Source organism: Actinia tenebrosa, unplaced genomic scaffold (assembly GCF_029948245.1).
Source record: "Actinia tenebrosa isolate PJP-AT-01 unplaced genomic scaffold, QUT_ActTen_1.0 PGA_scaffold14__42_contigs__length_11649687, whole genome shotgun sequence".
NCBI classification, from domain to species: Eukaryota; Metazoa; Cnidaria; class Anthozoa; order Actiniaria; family Actiniidae; genus Actinia; species Actinia tenebrosa.
The window spans coordinates 4659212-4675495 of record NW_028292574.1 but is presented as its reverse complement, the minus strand read 5'-3'; the positions used below and the strand labels follow the sequence as shown (position 1 = coordinate 4675495).

General features: G+C 35.6%; 2 protein-coding genes across 3 annotated transcripts in view; one reads left to right on the top strand and one right to left on the bottom strand.

Annotated features, from left to right (window-relative positions):
- The first annotated feature begins 935 nt into the window (after nucleotides 1-935).
- The window catches only part of LOC116307747 (chloride channel protein 2), a 23535-nt gene continuing 8186 nt past the window's right edge, over nucleotides 936-16284 (top strand). The window contains exons 1-14 of one of the 2 annotated variants that reach the window (XM_089029542.1): nucleotides 936-1157; nucleotides 2866-3019; nucleotides 3634-3762; nucleotides 4092-4217; nucleotides 4455-4540; nucleotides 4627-4674; nucleotides 4999-5076; nucleotides 5582-5660; nucleotides 5918-6043; nucleotides 6220-6304; nucleotides 7348-7455; nucleotides 7562-7646; nucleotides 15192-15344; nucleotides 16253-16284. The exon at nucleotides 16253-16284 is cut by the window's right edge and continues 38 nt beyond it. In XM_089029542.1, coding sequence (XP_088885668.1) covers nucleotides 1119-1157; nucleotides 2866-3019; nucleotides 3634-3762; nucleotides 4092-4217; nucleotides 4455-4540; nucleotides 4627-4674; nucleotides 4999-5076; nucleotides 5582-5660; nucleotides 5918-6043; nucleotides 6220-6304; nucleotides 7348-7455; nucleotides 7562-7646; nucleotides 15192-15344; nucleotides 16253-16284 — 1328 coding nt within the window. In that variant the 5' untranslated portion in view covers nucleotides 936-1118. The remainder of the gene's footprint in view (nucleotides 1158-2865; nucleotides 3020-3633; nucleotides 3763-4091; nucleotides 4218-4454; nucleotides 4541-4626; nucleotides 4675-4998; nucleotides 5077-5581; nucleotides 5661-5917; nucleotides 6044-6219; nucleotides 6305-7347; nucleotides 7456-7561; nucleotides 7647-15191; nucleotides 15345-16252) is intronic. The other variant, XM_089029541.1, reaches the window with a different exon arrangement.
- On the bottom strand, nucleotides 8270-12819 carry LOC116296937 (uncharacterized). The gene is made up of 6 exons (XM_089029840.1): nucleotides 12702-12819; nucleotides 12558-12627; nucleotides 11997-12309; nucleotides 11766-11856; nucleotides 11540-11661; nucleotides 8270-11461 (listed from the first exon to the last, which is right to left on the bottom strand). Exons 1-6 carry the CDS (start codon nucleotides 12804-12806, stop codon nucleotides 8629-8631), a joined length of 3534 nt encoding a protein of 1177 aa, XP_088885966.1. The 5' UTR covers nucleotides 12807-12819; the 3' UTR covers nucleotides 8270-8628.

Below are 16284 nucleotides of genomic sequence, written 5' to 3'. Positions count from 1 at the left end.
GTGATTTTTTAAAATAAATTGAGAAGATAGTTAGTGCACCTTTAGTATAAAAACAACCAACAGCTATGATCAAACGCTTTAGCACTTTTGTGTCTTTCATATATACGAGGTCTATCGAGTGTGTGGACGGTGAAGTAACCAGAGTATCAAGCTTTATGTTTTTTGAGGTTTGACGTTTTCTAAGAAGGGTAAACGAATGTCATCATTGACAGCCAAAGTCAAACACTTTCATCCAGTATTATCGTGATTATTTCATTATTGATCTTCTTTCTTTTTTTTACTTTTCCTTCTTGCGTGCGATTTAAATTTTCTGCAGATACTTCTTGGCTGATGAGGGACTCGTACTGTAAACAAAGAAGAAAAGAAAGAATAAGCAGAAGTATTTGCAGCAACGTGAAAATAGATTTACCCATGATCCTCAGCATGTAAGGACTGATGCTCTAGAGTACAAAGGATAAAAAGAATCGATTGTCGCGAAAAAGTAGTTTTTTCTGAGTTCGTCAAAGTTGTGCGTTGTGGTCTAGCTCTAGTAAAAATGCAATATAGATTATTGTACCCAAGCTAGGCCATAATGCATTATGCTTATTAACTCAGTGGCCTTACGGGTTGTTTGTATCCGGAGTTCGACAATGTTCGCATTTCAGCATTCAGTCAAAGCAACAACAACTACAACAACAAAAACGATTAAAAAACAATAAAAAATTCAAATAAATAAAAGAAGAAAAAAAAAACGTTTTGAAAACACGTCGAACAAAGGACTTTATTGCATTAGGAGACTTCCCTAGCGATTACCATGGCAACGAAGATTCTGATTTATACCTAAGGGATTTAGCGCCTATAAGCTATATTCTAATAAGCCTAGTTTTCTCTCTAGCCCCACTTTCCAATTTGTATTTTATAACTCACTGGAAATTACATTCGGATTCAGTCAAGTTTAGGTTGTGGAGAAGTGCTTCTACTGGGCTCCCTGTGTTAGTCAGCAGCCTTCCTGTCCTGTTGGTTCCTGTTTGGCCAGTCGTCCATGTTGAAAAACTCTTGAAGTTTTGAGTCGCGTTTACTCGAACAAAACTATCAAATATCCCCAATAAAACACCACAGGATATACCTCAAACGCTACCATGACAGATACAGACAAATATGGCTTTGAACAGACCCTTGTAAGTATTGTTTTATTGCTATATGTTTTTAATATTTTTCATCTACTAACCGAAGGAACTCGTTGTTATCTCTTTATTTTATTATATTTTATCTATGTCTTTGTACGAATTTTTATCTCAAAATTTGAATTTGTGCCTTATTTGAATTTGTGCCTTATGAATAAAGATTTAAGCCTTCTATGGCTTTCTTTGCCTTTAAACTTTAGGTTTAATACTGTATTATTTATTAACGTAAGTTAAATCACAACATAAATTTAATTGCAAATATTTCAATAGCTCGTCTCACCTTGGTAATCACGTTAAATTATTACGAAGCAAAATTAATAGCAATAAAAAATTGACTAAATTGTGACGGATGGAACAGTAATAATTATAGTTTGAACTCAGTCTGTATAAATATATTATATATTTATATATGATATTATCGATTTATTTATACTCTTAATTAAAATAACAAACATACGGTATATTTTACAACCATTACTCCCTGTGAGGTTCTCTCCATACACATTACCACTACATTCGTTATAGGCTGATCTTTAATTACGTTTTTTTCTCATTAGCATAAAAACAATTTCAAGCTACAAGCAAACTGACTCCAGAAATCGAAAGAGAATGTCTTATTTAGTAACTACTGAAAATTTTTAAGTAATTAATATGTTCAATATTTTGGGAGTAAATGTTTTTTGAAAACACGCTTGCCACATGACCATACATTTCTTTGTAAATCATACCACTTTCTCTTTCGATTTCTGGAGTCAGTTTGCTTGTAGCTTGAAATTGTTTTTATGCTAATGAGGACAAAATGTAAATAAAAATCGGCCTATTACAACACACAACACTCAACTCACATGTTGAATTTTATGGAGGGAGGAAAAGTAAAAAAAACGGAGAAAAACTCTTGTGGGAGAGAACAACACATCAAACAAACTCAACTTACATGTGTGTTTCAATCAAGACTCCAACCAGCATTAACTCTAGGTATGAACTACTCTTAGAGGCTATAGCAGTGCATGCTACTTCGTAGGATTTTCTAAGAAAATTTTTTATCAGAAACAAACAAAAACATCGCTAACAACTGTGTTAAATTGTTACTTTTTAGATTGTCGTAGCCATGGCAATTTGAGTACTACACTCTTTAATACTGATTTAGGCTTAATTGTGGATGATTTATGCAGTAATAGTGGACATTGATAAGGAATAAGTCATTTTGATAATATATAATTTAAGATAATAACTAATAAAGATGTTAAAGACAGTACTAACAAAAAAATATACCTAGTTTTAAAATGGTTTATCGCCATAAAATAAAGAGAGTTTTGGTGGACATTAAACCTAATTTATGACATTATCAGAAATTTATAATAGAATAATATTGTTATATTTAATAATGATAAGAATATTTATAATATTTATATATTTTTAAAGTACTTCTTATGTTCTGCATTTACTAAATAGTTTGATTATATCGTAAATAATTGTAAGATTTGTAAATATTTTATCGTTGAGCATATCAAATTGTAAATAGTTTGAACACCTGTAGGTTACGTTTACGCGCCCTATGAGTGTCTTTGCCTCGTATCCAGATGTTTAATAAACTGCATAATAATAATAACAATAATAATAATGATAATAATAACAATAATAATAATGATAATAATAACAATAATAATAATAATAATTAATGATACTATATCTATATTTATAGATGTATGGCCAGTTTAGGACGACTCATCTGCAGAAGTATGCCAAGGATCAGGCAGCCAGACTGAGGAGAGAAGCAAAGGAAAGGAAAGAAGAAAAAGATGATGATGATAATGATTTAAAATCTTATCAGGATTCAAGACTAGGAGCAATAAAAAGTATGCAAGTGATGAATATAATTTTTTGATTTTAAATATCATATATTTATTATAATATTATACATTGTATGCTTACAAGTAAAATCTCTATTATATGTTATTATAATAACTGTACATAATGCAATTATTAGTTTAAGTTTGTGAGAAACAAAAGTGGTATAGAGTATATAGTTCACTCATGCACCTCACACCTCTGGGTCCAGGGGTATAGCCAATAGACATGGGGGCCAAGGGTGTCCCCCCCCCCCCCCCCCCACTCCTCCCACATCCTTACTACTTACAAACCTAACATCTATGTAGGCACATGATAAGTTTGACTTAAAACAGGTTTTGCATCCTCCCCACTCCCCCCAAAGACATACATGTAATTCTGGCTATGCCCCTGGGAATTTTTTGTGTTCAACTCCTGAACATGGCATCCAAGTGGTTAGCATTTGTTGGGTCTCATTTGATTCAAGTTTTTTGGGGGGCCCTCCAGTTTTCCTATGTTTTCAAAACATACTAAATAAATTTCCAATCCAATCTGTGAGTTAACATGCAGGTATTGAGTAGAATGAATAATGTCTTATGATAATGGTTGGAATTACAATGTGAATACTTTATCTGTATTGAAGGGCTTATACACCGTATGAAACCATGTTGGATTCATTTTGGCAGTGACTGGGTATTCCTACTTCTACTTGGCCTCATAATGGCTTTGATCAGCTTTGTTCTTGACCTTGCAATTGATAAATGCCAAACAGGTTAGTGTTAGTAATACTTAGTCTTTCCTTTTTCACTTGACTGTACCTTAAGCCATGTTTCAATGAAAATGCATCCAAAGTTTCATGTTCACGCTAGTGTTTTCAAGCATTCACAGTAAGATGTTCAAAAACACATATCCTCATTTGCAATGACATCAGCATTTTCAAAAGCCTACATAATACATCCTACATTTTTGCTGTCCATACTAATATGATAGGCCCCTGTTTAAAAATGTCTCCACTCGTTTTCATTGTGCTAGTGAATGTATTGTGCTTGTAAGTAAAATAAGACAGTTATAGATATGTATTTATGTATTTTTATCTTTCAGCGCACATCTGGTTGTATGGCTTGTCCAGTAGTGTGTTAGCTCAGTATTGTGTGTGGGTGCTATTCCCTTTGGTCCTTGTTACATTCTCAGTAGGATTTACACATCTTGTATCACCTCATGCTATAGGTATGTACAGTAGACTTATACTCTTTTCTTCCCATTTTACCATCTCTCCACTTCCCACTTATCCCAACACCCTTCTGTTTTGCTCTCTTATCTTTTGCGTTTTTCTCTGTCTTTTACATTTTACCATCATTCCACTTCCCATTTCCCACATATCATAACTCTCTACCAGTTTTCTCCTATTTATTTTTCTTCTCACTTCCCATTTCTCACTGAAAAATGTCCTGGTCATTTGAACAGGATCTGGTATTCCAGAAATGAAAGTGATCTTGAGAGGAACAGCGTTATCAAGATACCTGTCCCTAAAAACACTCATTGCCAAAATCGTAAGTTTGAAGAGAAATAACGACAGCACTATGTTTTTATATACATCTGTATTGTATTTATAAATATTCTATTTATTGTTTATAAGATTGGGCTGTTAACAGCTCTTGGTAGTAGTATTCCCATAGGAAAAGAGGTAAGCTTTACGCTGTAATGTTTAATTATGTAGAACAATATTGCACTGTATTGGGCCTTAATGGCAGATCCAGGGGCGAGGGGCAGGGGGTCTGAGCCCTTTGTCATGCGTGACGTCCAATTGATTGCCACTGGTTTCAAGTAAGTTTCATAAAAAAATACATTTGGACTTCCCTCAATGTTTGACCCCCTGTCAATGTTTGGACCCAACTTTTAACAATTTCTGGATCCACCCTTGTGCCTGAATGAAATTATAAAGATATATTTGATCTTATTTAATTCCAAGTTAAATTTTATATCATTTTTCTGCTTATCTTACTTCAAGGGTCCTTTTGTGCATATTGCCAGCATGGTGTCAAGATCTATGGGGAAGTTTGTTGGCTCATTTAAAGGAATATTCACTGTAAGTCATGGTTATCTTTCTATGATTATTTTGAATAAACACAAAGAAAAAAGACTTGTAAGAACACAAGAGAATCAACAGGAGAGTTTAGTTTATTTTGTTTTTCCCATAAGGGTAGGGACAACACAACATCATAGCCATTTACTGTGGGCCTGGTAGTGTTAGCACAGGCACTGAAGATGGTCATCACCAGCGTCTTCAGTGGGTCTTTTACGTCTGCCTTGTACAGGGTTATTTTGTGAAGACAGACAGGGCCTACAGCTATAAGTCCTTGTCTAATAAGACTTGAAGGTCTAACCATTTGTATACAAAATCACAAAGGCAGCACCTTGTCCAAAGTTATTTTAAGACCCTGAGTGTTGGTCCAGCCAAGGCTTGAACCACGACCTCCCGCCCAACAGACTGACGCCCTGCCAGCTGAGCTAACCAGGCAGCAGTTGATATCTTTTGCACAAGTATTTCTAAAGTTGCAGATGATCATTGTGTTGTTTGCTTTGTGTTTTAGAATGAGTCTCGTAATACAGAGATGCTGTCGGCAGCATGTGCTGTGGGTGTGTCCAGCTGTTTTGGATCTCCTATCGGAGGTAATGATACCATGTAGAATGGAGTAATTTTACAGCGGGAATGTTGTGGAGCAAAACGAAAGGAATGTTCTCCTTTGGAAAATAAAATAACTTTTCATGCAAAAACATCGTATTCAGTTTCTACACTATGATATAGCTACTATGAAGCAACGTGACTGTCATACTGTAAGACAACTTGAGTCTATTTCACTATTCAGTGATTTTCACAGCTGTATCATACAGTGTATTTAAAAAAAGTGTTATTATCATTTGTACAGGAGTGTTATTCAGTATTGAGGTAACATCTACATACTTTGCTGTACGGAACTACTGGAGGGGATTCTATTCTGCAGTGTGTGGTGCTTTTGCATTCAGATTACTTGCTGTTTTTGTCCATGATGAAGGTAATGCTGTCTACTGTTTGATCTTTTCATCTCTGTCATTCTAAATTCAGAATGTTTTCATTGACTGGTAATTAGCCAATCAGAATGCAAGATTTATAACAGTTTTTTTAATAAATACATTTATGACACAAGATATGATCTGAAACTTATTTTATTGTGTTGTCCTCTTATTATAGAAACAATCACAGCTTTATTCAAGACTAACTTCAGAATTGACTTTCCATTTGATGTGGAAGAGTTTATTGCATTTGGATCGATTGGGTAAGTCACTCGACCCCCCCCCCCAAAAAAACTTAAAAAAAACTTTGTTATCAGCTGAAATTGCCATTACAGTGCTAATCGAAAAACCGATCAGAAGCGTTCTTGTTATCTTGTGGTTAGGAAGTCAATAGGAAGCACAGTAATTGCATAAAAATAGAGTTCAATTCCCGGAGGATAGAAAATACATTGTTTTGGTACCCCATAATGGCCACTGTGACGCACGTGAAAACGCTCTATGGAAAATACTTCTAGGTGCCCACGGTTTTTCGATTCACACTGTTAACAGGGTTCGTGCTACTCCTTTAACTCCTTGAAAACTCCTTGAATTTAATTCACGTTTTCAAGGGCACCTGAAAAGCTCTTGAATTTTAAGATTTTAGCAAAACTCCTTGAAAACTCCTTGAATTTTTGCTTTGATCATTTATACTTGCATGGTTCTGAAATAGATCTAGTCAGAAAGATCAGAAAATCTGAAAGTTGGCCATGTGCAACCACCGTGTAAAACCTTGGCATAGTTAGCTGAACATACTCCTTGAAAATTCATTTTTGGGTCCTTGTATACTCCTTGAATAGTCCTTGAATTTTAAGTGGTTACCGCACGAACCCTGTGTAAATAAAATGAGTACCTGAAACATAAATTTGTCATTCCCTAGAGAAATCATTTCTTTGTTTAACAGTTATGCATCAGATGACTCATGAATATGGATATGATTCAAATATTTTATAACATCAAATTATTATCAAGAGAATGATATGTGGTCTGAAATGGAAAAATATCATATCTAGATGGATAAGATCAATAGGCCATTTCACGGATCCTGTTACTCAACCTCAGCCTCGTCAGCGTGTAATTATTCTTTAGAATTTGGCTACAGTCCGCAGTAATGAAAGGAATTTACACGTCAACGAACAATTGAAACATTAAAAAATTTCACAGGTTGTAGGCAATTTCTAAAGGATATATTACACGCTGACGAGGCTGAGGTTGAGCCGCGGGATCTGTGAAATGGTCTACTGAAATTGGAAAACTTGATTTTTTTCAGAGTTGCTTGTGGTTTTGGTGGAGCACTTTTTGTGTACACTCACAGAAAGATTGTCAATATAATGAGACACCACAGAAAAACTAAAATAGCTAAGTTCCTACAAAGCAGGTAAGTGTGCTGCTAGTTTATCTTTCATGTGATATCCCAGTGCTATCTTCTGGTATTGTGCCAAGTATGTGAGAAAATGTTTTTCAATGTTTGTTTTGTTTTGCAGCCGATTTATTTATCCAGCTCTCGTTACGTTTGTGATTTCAACAATAACATTCCCCCAGGGACTTGGTCAGTTCATGGCTGGTCAGGTCAGTATATCCTGTTTATCATTAGCTTTTATCATATGATGATGGTGATGGTGATGGTGATGGTGATGGTGATGGTGATGGTGATGGTGATGGTGATGGTGATGGTGATGGTGATGGTGATGGTGATGGTGGTGGTGATGGTGATGGTGATGGTGATGGTGGTGGCCATATGCATTCTTACCTAAGTTCAAAAAGTTTACCTAGTTCGTAGGTAAGTTTTTTGAACATGTTCAAAATTCTTACTTAGACATAGTAAACTTTTAGAACATGTTCAAAAAGTTTACCTATTTCTAAGTAATTTTTTTGAACATGGTGCTCTTCTTGAACATGTTCAAAATGTTTACTGTTTCGTTTTCCCCCCATATTTCAGGAAATTATAGATGGTGAGCTTTGTCTTCACAAAATAGTATTTCCCAAGAAAATTCCTTCCTTCTTATGTATTTTTTTAGTCCAATTAACGTATTTATAGCTTTTTTACACCATCATGCTAAAGTCCTGTCCTTAGGATTTTGTGAATGGAAAATCATTATCAATAATCAAAATCATAATACAGCAACTTGAAATTTATTTGTTATATGTTTTGAAACAAAAATCAAAGATCTTCTTTCTTTTAGCATACCTAGTAGAGAATATTACACATTCTTTGCACCGAATGCATAAAGTAGTGAAAAGTTAATGGCATATAGAGTTCCTCTATGACTTTCAAAATGAGAATAATAAATAAGATTTATTATATAATAAACAACAAAAACGCAACTTTTAGTAATATCTTTAGTTCAGTTCTTATTTTTGTCTTTTCTCCCTTTGTCGTAGCTTGACCTTTTTTCACGACCTCTTTCCAGTGGTGCGGGACTTTCTCAAAACACAACTTTTTTCATGATCTCTTTCCATTGGTGCCGACTTTCTCAAAAACACAACTTTTAATGTTATCTTTGTTCAGTTCTTAAGTGTCGCAATAAACTTTTGATTTCGTGTTGTCTCTCTATGGCATGGTTTGCGATGGCTTCCAACCTGGCAGCTTTTCATGAAGTCTTTTCCATTCTGTTCTCACTTTCTCAATGCACCTTTGCCTCCATGTACTATTATCTTCCCTGTTGAAGATTTCTTTTAACTCTTCGGTAGCTGATGGGCTTTCAAAAACTTCTAGTATTCTAGATTTCCTTGGCATGTACTCTAGTTTCATGTCCTCTTCAAAGGAAATTCTTATTAGCTCACTGTCTTCTCCACTCCATTTCATTGATGAACGTCTTTCTGAAACGGCTGATGACTTAGTTTCGATTGAAGATTTTTGAAGCCAGTCCTGAACCAGGGTCTGGGGATCGACAGTACCTCGTGGTAATTCTGGCTGGTTGTCTTTTATTATATACGCTATTCTGCTTCTTATTTCTTCCAATGTATGCTTTCCCAAAACCTTTGATTTCTTGACGATTTTTTGGATTTCCTTGTTTGTTGGGCATACACCAATTTTAAAGAAATGTACAAACAAGGTTTTAATTTCTTGGTCTGCATTCTCACCGAATTTGGTAGGCCGTCCTATGACTTGTTTTTGCTTTGGCTCAAGTGAGTCTGGAACAAATGTTATTGGCATCTCTTCCACTTCTGAAACTAGTGGCATAGGCTGCTCCTTAGTTGTAACTTTGGTGGAAATTTCCTCGGTTTCATTTGTATCCTTTTCATTTTTCCTTTTACATAGTTTTTGGTTGTTCACGTGTCCAAGAGCAGAACTGATTCCTAACCTTTCTTGGTTCACTACACTAGCTTTAGCTTGGATCTTTTCTTTATGGAGACGACGGTAAAATCGTATCTCTGTTGAGAGATTATGCTCCAAAAGCTGTGCATGAATTTCTTGAGTTTTGGGGTCTTCTTCTGCCACTACTGTTGATGATGTTTTTCGAAGTAGTGTGGGAGTGAATCTTCTTTGAATTCCCAACTTCTTGGCAAATTCTACAGCTCTTCGCCCTACTGAAGACGAATCAAATGACTCTCCATTACTGCTAACAAACACTGGCCTGGCGTTGTTTGGCTTTTCGGTGTCTGTCACAAGTAAAGGTCGGCATTCTATGATGTAGTTCTTTAAGAGCTCGTACATTTCATTTGATAGGCTTGGATAAGATGATCCTTTATCGACAAGCGTCTTGTGAGATAGTATCGTTATGGAGTACTGCTTCTTCCCGTCTACAACGTGCTCCTTCGCCTTCAACACTTCTTCTATCGTAAGATGAGCCACCACACCAGACCTGCACATAGTTTCGATGAACATTCTCACAATAAGATAATCTCTTGCAAGCAATATTTCTGGTAATGTGCACTCGTGTTTCCTGTTGTATGATTTAAGAAATTCCTTTATTCTGATGGCGGTCTTGTGGGTCAGCAGCTCGTTTAGATTTTCTTTCGAGGGCATTTCATCTACGTCTTTGTCAAAGTGTTGTTCTTCTTGTTTTCTTGTGTCTCTTCTCAATGAATGTCTCCAGCTTGGCAATTTCTTTATAAGCTGCTCCACGTCGTGCTTTTTCTTTGGTTTTATCATGCGTTGTTGAAGAGCATATTTAAGGAACTTTTCAAGAGTAAGGAGATAGACTTTTAAAGACTTTGCTGATAGTCCAAACTTTGGATTTGCCTCTTTTCTTTTTAATTCTTTTTCAACAAATTCACCCCAAATGACGTCGTGTTTAGCAACCCAGTTAAAGTTTATCTTCTTGTTGTTGGATAAGATCGTCGCCATTTTGAATATCCTCTGTGCGCACTGAATGGAATCTCTTATGGTTTTTCTGCCGCCATCGGGATTTTGTAAATGCTTGCAGAAGCCTTTTAGAACTTTGACGTACAAACTGTCCCCTTCCTTGAGTTCAGAATTCCAATCTTCCAATATATTGCTTGAATTGTTTTCATCTTCGGTTGAATATTCCTCTGAAACATCTTCTTGTGTAACTTCATAGTCATCATCTTCACTATCGTGATCATTATCTAAACTATATGTACGGTCGCCGACATCTTCCATCTCAGAATCACATCTAGTAGTATCAATGGATCTTCTTTTTCCTTTCTCTGCATTTCCTTGTCTTTTTTCTTGTTCCTTTCTTTTATTGACGTTACTTTCAACTTCAGTCTTTTCGCAACCAGCTGCACCTTGCCTTTTTTTCTTCTTTGCTTTCTCGCCTCTTTCAATATCTCCCTCTAGGCTTTTGCTATCGAGCTGTCTCTTCCGGTTTCTGTTGCTTTGGCACGTTCTTGTTTTTTCTTCGTTGCATCCTTGCTTGTTTGTCTTTCTGTGCTGCTTGTTGCCGGATTCCTGATCATATTCATCTTCAGTTGGACATTCCTCTGAAACATCTTCTTGTGTAACTTCAGAGTCATCATCTTCATTATCATGCTCATTATCTAAACTATCTGTACGGCCGCCGACATCTTCCATCTCAGAATCACATCCAGTAGTATCATTGGATCTTCTTTTTCCTTTCTCTGCATTTCCTTGTCTTTTTTCTTGTTCCTTTCTTTTATTGACGTTACTTTCAACTTCAGTCTTTTCGCAACCAGCTGCACCTTGCCTTTTTTTCTTCTTTGCTTTCTCGCCTCTTTCAATATCTCCCTCTAGGCTTTTGCTATCGAGCTGTCTCTTCCGGTTTCTGTTGCTTTGGCACGTTCTTGTTTTTTCTTCGTTGCATCCTTGCTTGTTCGTCTTTCTGTGCTGCTTGTTGCCGGATTCCTGATCATATTCATCTTCAGCGTCTTCTCCTTCGCCACTTGCTTTGCAATGTTTTCGTGAGAAAAATTCTTTGTGAGCCTCCCTTAATACTTGTCTATAGGTCTCAGAGTTTCTATAACAAAAAATATATACACATATTATATTTAGTATTTTGATTCTAAAGCATAAATCAAGGAGCCATTTAACTTACGTTTGAAGTTTATGTTTTACATGTAGATGTTGATGGATCCTGGCCTTATAAGCCGAGCATAGTTTACACCATCGCTGTTTACTGGCTGCTCTAAGTCTTTGTTCTTCTTTTTGTATTTTAAGCTAAAATAGAAAAAATAAATAAATAAAAAATAGCTGGTATCGCTGTATTTGGTTTATTATTTGTTTCTCTAAATCATATTTGTAATAATGAATACGAAGCTCACTTGGTCCATGTCATTTGGGTGTTGCTTCCTCACATGGCGCTTCATGTTCAACCCTTTATAGCTGCAAACGGGACAACTGTAAATGTATTTTCTGAAAAAGATATTACAGTGCTGTGTTATTTCGTGCTTATGAATTATTTTCAGCTTAGCAAAATACTGTTGCTACATCACACGACCTTTGCTCCAATTTGTTAATTCGTGCATTGACGGGAGTTAAAAAGCGCTACTTACGACTTAAAAGTACGACTTCTCTGCTCATGCATTTTCTTCTTTATCTTGTCGTTTTCACTTTTGAGGTTAATATTTTCTGTCTGAATTTTCTTGTTATCATTTCTCAAATTTGATATCATAGTCTCAAGTTTCTTTATCCTTTCATCTACATCGACATTACTCTCATTTGTTCCCTCTATTTCGTCTTCAGTGGATGTCCAACCATCTTCCTTTTCAACGTCATCATCAGTACTATAGCCTAATCTTGCTCTTTCTTCTTCGTCAAGTGGTTCACCCATTATATCTCTCCAGGTTGTTGCCCCTGCTTCCTTTACTAAAATAAAAATCGAAACTGATATAGAATGACAAGTAATTGATTAATGTGAGTTTCTTATATAGCGCATTTCAAATTACAAATAGTTATGCATATTGATGAAGGAATAACGTCCGAAACGTCGGTTCAATATTTTTTCATACCCACGGTGATAAAATTTTCAATTGAAATCATAGTTTACTTAATGGAGCGGTAAAATGGTAAGATATATCAAACAAAAGATTAAATTTTTAATAGTCTGTTCTTACCCATGCCTGGGTTGTCTTTAAGAGTGTTTGCAAACCTCTGTCTATATGACTTGTCGTAGCCTAGTAGCCCCTTTTGAGAAAAAAATACAACTTTCAAAGTTTGATTTGCACTTGCCTTTCTTCATTACAAAATTAATAACTTACTCTAGGATTCTTTTTAAGAGATTCCTTTGTCCGTTTTTGTAATAATTCCCTATACATTCTACATTCTTCTTCGGTTGAGATCGAAGAAGACTCATCTTCCGCCATGATTTTAAAAATTCTATAAAAAATGAAATAAATAAAAATTTCTAAAGATGAAAATATGTTTGGCTTCCTGTGGTAAGGCCTTAAATATATGGTATTCGGTTAGAATATGAATGAAAAAATTAGCAATCTAGCTACTCTACCAGATTAATTTTATTTACAATAGCTTTTTGTGCATAAATTCTAGAACATAAGAAAACGAGGTCATATTATTAAGCAAATATTTCAGAAATTGTCGATAATGATCAACTGACCCGTTCGTCGATCGTATAAAATGCAATAAATTCACTAAATACATGTCAAGCAGCCGTTTATCGAAACAAGATCTGAAAGAATATTCTAATATTTAAAGATTCTTAGTTAAACACCTTTTTTTTCAAGCATAATAAGCTAAAATAAGAAAAATAGTATGACAAAAGTATGACTTACCTCTAACTTCAACCATGTGCCTGAGCTGAGAGAATGAGTGCGAGTTAAGGGGGCTCATTATCGCACAATACAAATGCTATAAAAAATTTCTACAAAAGGGCATGAAGATAGGTCCTAGTGAAAAAGTATTAAATCCTGCAAAATAATATATAAGGATTGAAAATGGCGATACTATCGGTATCCCAAATATCCTTAACCCTAACCCTACCCCTCCCCCCGCAAAACGGGGGTTTGTTTTTTTTTTAAAAAAGATGCCTAGAATATCTATTAGGCACTTCAAAACGTATAGACAGACTTTGTTGGATGTTTACTCAATGCATTATCCAAGCTACAATTCAATTGCATGGTATATTCTTTGATTTTTTCATGAATTCCCATCTGAGGATAAGCTCAATTTTTTTCAATATTATCCCAAAATTAGTCACTTCCCATGCTTTGTCCCGACTATTTGTTCACTTTTAAGCTGTATTGCGAGGTATGGAACCTTTTAAACGAATTTCGGAAGATTTATGGCTTCTTATTGTTTTTTCCGAAAATGTTAAATAAAAAAATAAAAATGCCTTCCTTTCACATAAAAATCCCATACACTGTTAGAGGATGCTTATCTTTATCTGTTCCATAATTATTGTCGTGTGTTTCATATATTTGATAGTCGAAAAGAGCCAAAGATTATTTTTGAACTTGTTCAAAAAGTTTACCATTAGCTGTATTTTGCGTAAAATTACGAAATTCATGCAGATTCTTTTGCAAACCTTCCTCTTAACCTTCAAAAACCATGTCTAGCAAGTTTCATAATTTTGCGTCATGTTTTAGGCAACTTTTTTTCAAGTTTCAAAAATTGACTTAACTTTGAAACCTAGGGTTCCAAGTAGTTATAGAACTTACACTAGACTTGCAAGCCTCGTAAATTTAACGTGACCCCAAAACAAGGTGGAGATCCTAGGTTGAACCAGCATAAGGAGCACTCCAGGGATCTCCAAGATTTTTGGAGAAAAATCTAAAAATAGTATTTTTTTCGATTTTTGCGGCAAAAGTTTACCTATTTGAACATTGCAGTTGGATTACTAGCTCAAAAATAGATGGTGAGCCTCCAAAATCTTGCTGCCAAAACTTTCGGTCAAATACCAAATAATCACGAAAAATGTTTTTGAAAACTGGCTATTTTCTACTTTTAATCAGTAACTGAACTTGTCCAGGGTGAGGTTCAAAAAATTTGCTAGGATGCATCTAGTGATGGTGATGATGATGATGGTGATGGTGGTGATGATGATGATGATGGTGATGATGGTGATGGTGATGATGGTGATGGTGATGGTGGTGGTGGTGGTGGTGATGGTGATGATGGTGATGATGATGATGATGATGATGATATAATATCCATGAAATACCTATATTTCTCCTTTTCGAAAAACTGATATTTTCACAGGTGAAAATAGCATGTTTTCACATGAAAATATCGTTACCATGTGTATTCAAGCTATTAGTTTATGAATAAAAACATTTTATATTAATAAAAAGCTTATTAAGTTGATTTTATGGATAATTATATAATAAACAGAATATTACATGGGCACTTGGAGATACGAAATTTTATATCTTCTCTTGTTGAAAATCACTAACTCGTGCGCAGTGTTCACTCGTGAGAGATCTTTTCAACACTCGAAGATAAATTTCGTATCTCAGCGTGCCCATGTAATATCCTCTATATCTCTTTTAAATGAAAACAACTAAATAGATATTAAATAAATAGGATTTAGCAGTGACTACACATAGAAGCCTTTCTCACACAGGGAGGAAAACTGTATGGGGTAATATAAAAAGAGTAGAGTAAAGAATAAACAACTTCGACAACTTCAACGACTTTCACTAATAAATTGGAGCTAATAACCCTAATTAACAGAGAATTCAAAACTGCAGTATTATTTATTTATTTGTTTATTTAAATTGAACATCTTTCAGTTGACCCAAAAGCAAGCATTGGATGAATTGTTTTCTAATACAACTTGGTCAACAACTAAGTTGAAGGATGCAGCTGATATCGAAGTGTTGAAACATTGGGATGGTGCCAACACAAACATCTATGTTACCCTTGTCATATTCATAGTGCTTAAGGTATGTTATGTGATGGGTGTGGTCTCACAGGGTGTTAGGTGATAGTGGTGATGGTGCCAACACAAACATCTATGTTACCCTTGTCATATTCATAGTGCTTAAGGTATGTTATGTGATGGGTGTGGTCTCACAGGGTGTTAGGTGATAGTGGTGATGGTGGTAGCACAAACATCTATGTTACCCTTGTCATATTCATAGTGCTTAAGGTATGTTATGTGATGGGTGTGGTCTCACAGGGTGTTAGGTGATAGTGGTGATGGTGCCAACACAAACATCTATGTTACCCTTGTCATATTCATAGTGCTTAAGGTATGTTATGTGATGGGTGTGGTCTCACAGGGTGTTAGGTGATAGTGGTGATGGTGCCAACACAAACATCTATGTTACCCTTGTCATATTCATAGTGCTTAAGGTATGTTATGTGATGGGTGTGGTCTCACAGGGTGTTAGGTGATAGTGGTGATGGTGGTAGCACAAACATCTATGTTACCCTTGTCATATTCATAGTGCTTAAGGTATGTTATGTGATGGGTGTGGTCTCACAGGGTGTTAGGTGATAGTGGTGATGGTGGTAGCACAAACATCTATGTTACCCTTGTCATATTCATAGTGCTTAAGGTATGTTATGTGATGGGTGTGGTCTCACAGGGTGTTAGGTGATAGTGGTGATGGTGGTAGCACAAACATCTATGTTACCCTTGTCATATTCATAGTGCTTAAGGTATGTTATGTGATGGGTGTGGTCTCACAGGGTGTTAGGTGATAGTGGTGATGGTGGTAGCACAAACATCTATGTTACCCTTGTCATATTCATAGTGCTTAAGGTATGTTATGTGATAGGTGTGGTCACGCAAGGTGTAAGATGATCGTGGTATAACACTTTATATTGACATATACTTTGTTGTTAGTTTCTCATGACTGCAGTTGCCGTTTCCCTTCC

Excerpts from the sequence above, each read along its gene's own strand:
- LOC116296937 (XM_089029840.1), bottom strand. The coding sequence starts at position 12,806 with ATGGCGGAAGATGAGTCTTCTTCGATCTCAACCGAAGAAGAATGTAGA. Across the intron at positions 12,628-12,701 it reads CTCTTAAAAAGAATCCTAGA|GGGCTACTAGGCTACGACAA; the intron begins GTAAGTTATTAA and ends TTTTCTCAAAAG. Across the intron at positions 12,310-12,557 it reads TAAAGACAACCCAGGCATGG|TAAAGGAAGCAGGGGCAACA; the intron begins GTAAGAACAGAC and ends TTTTTATTTTAG.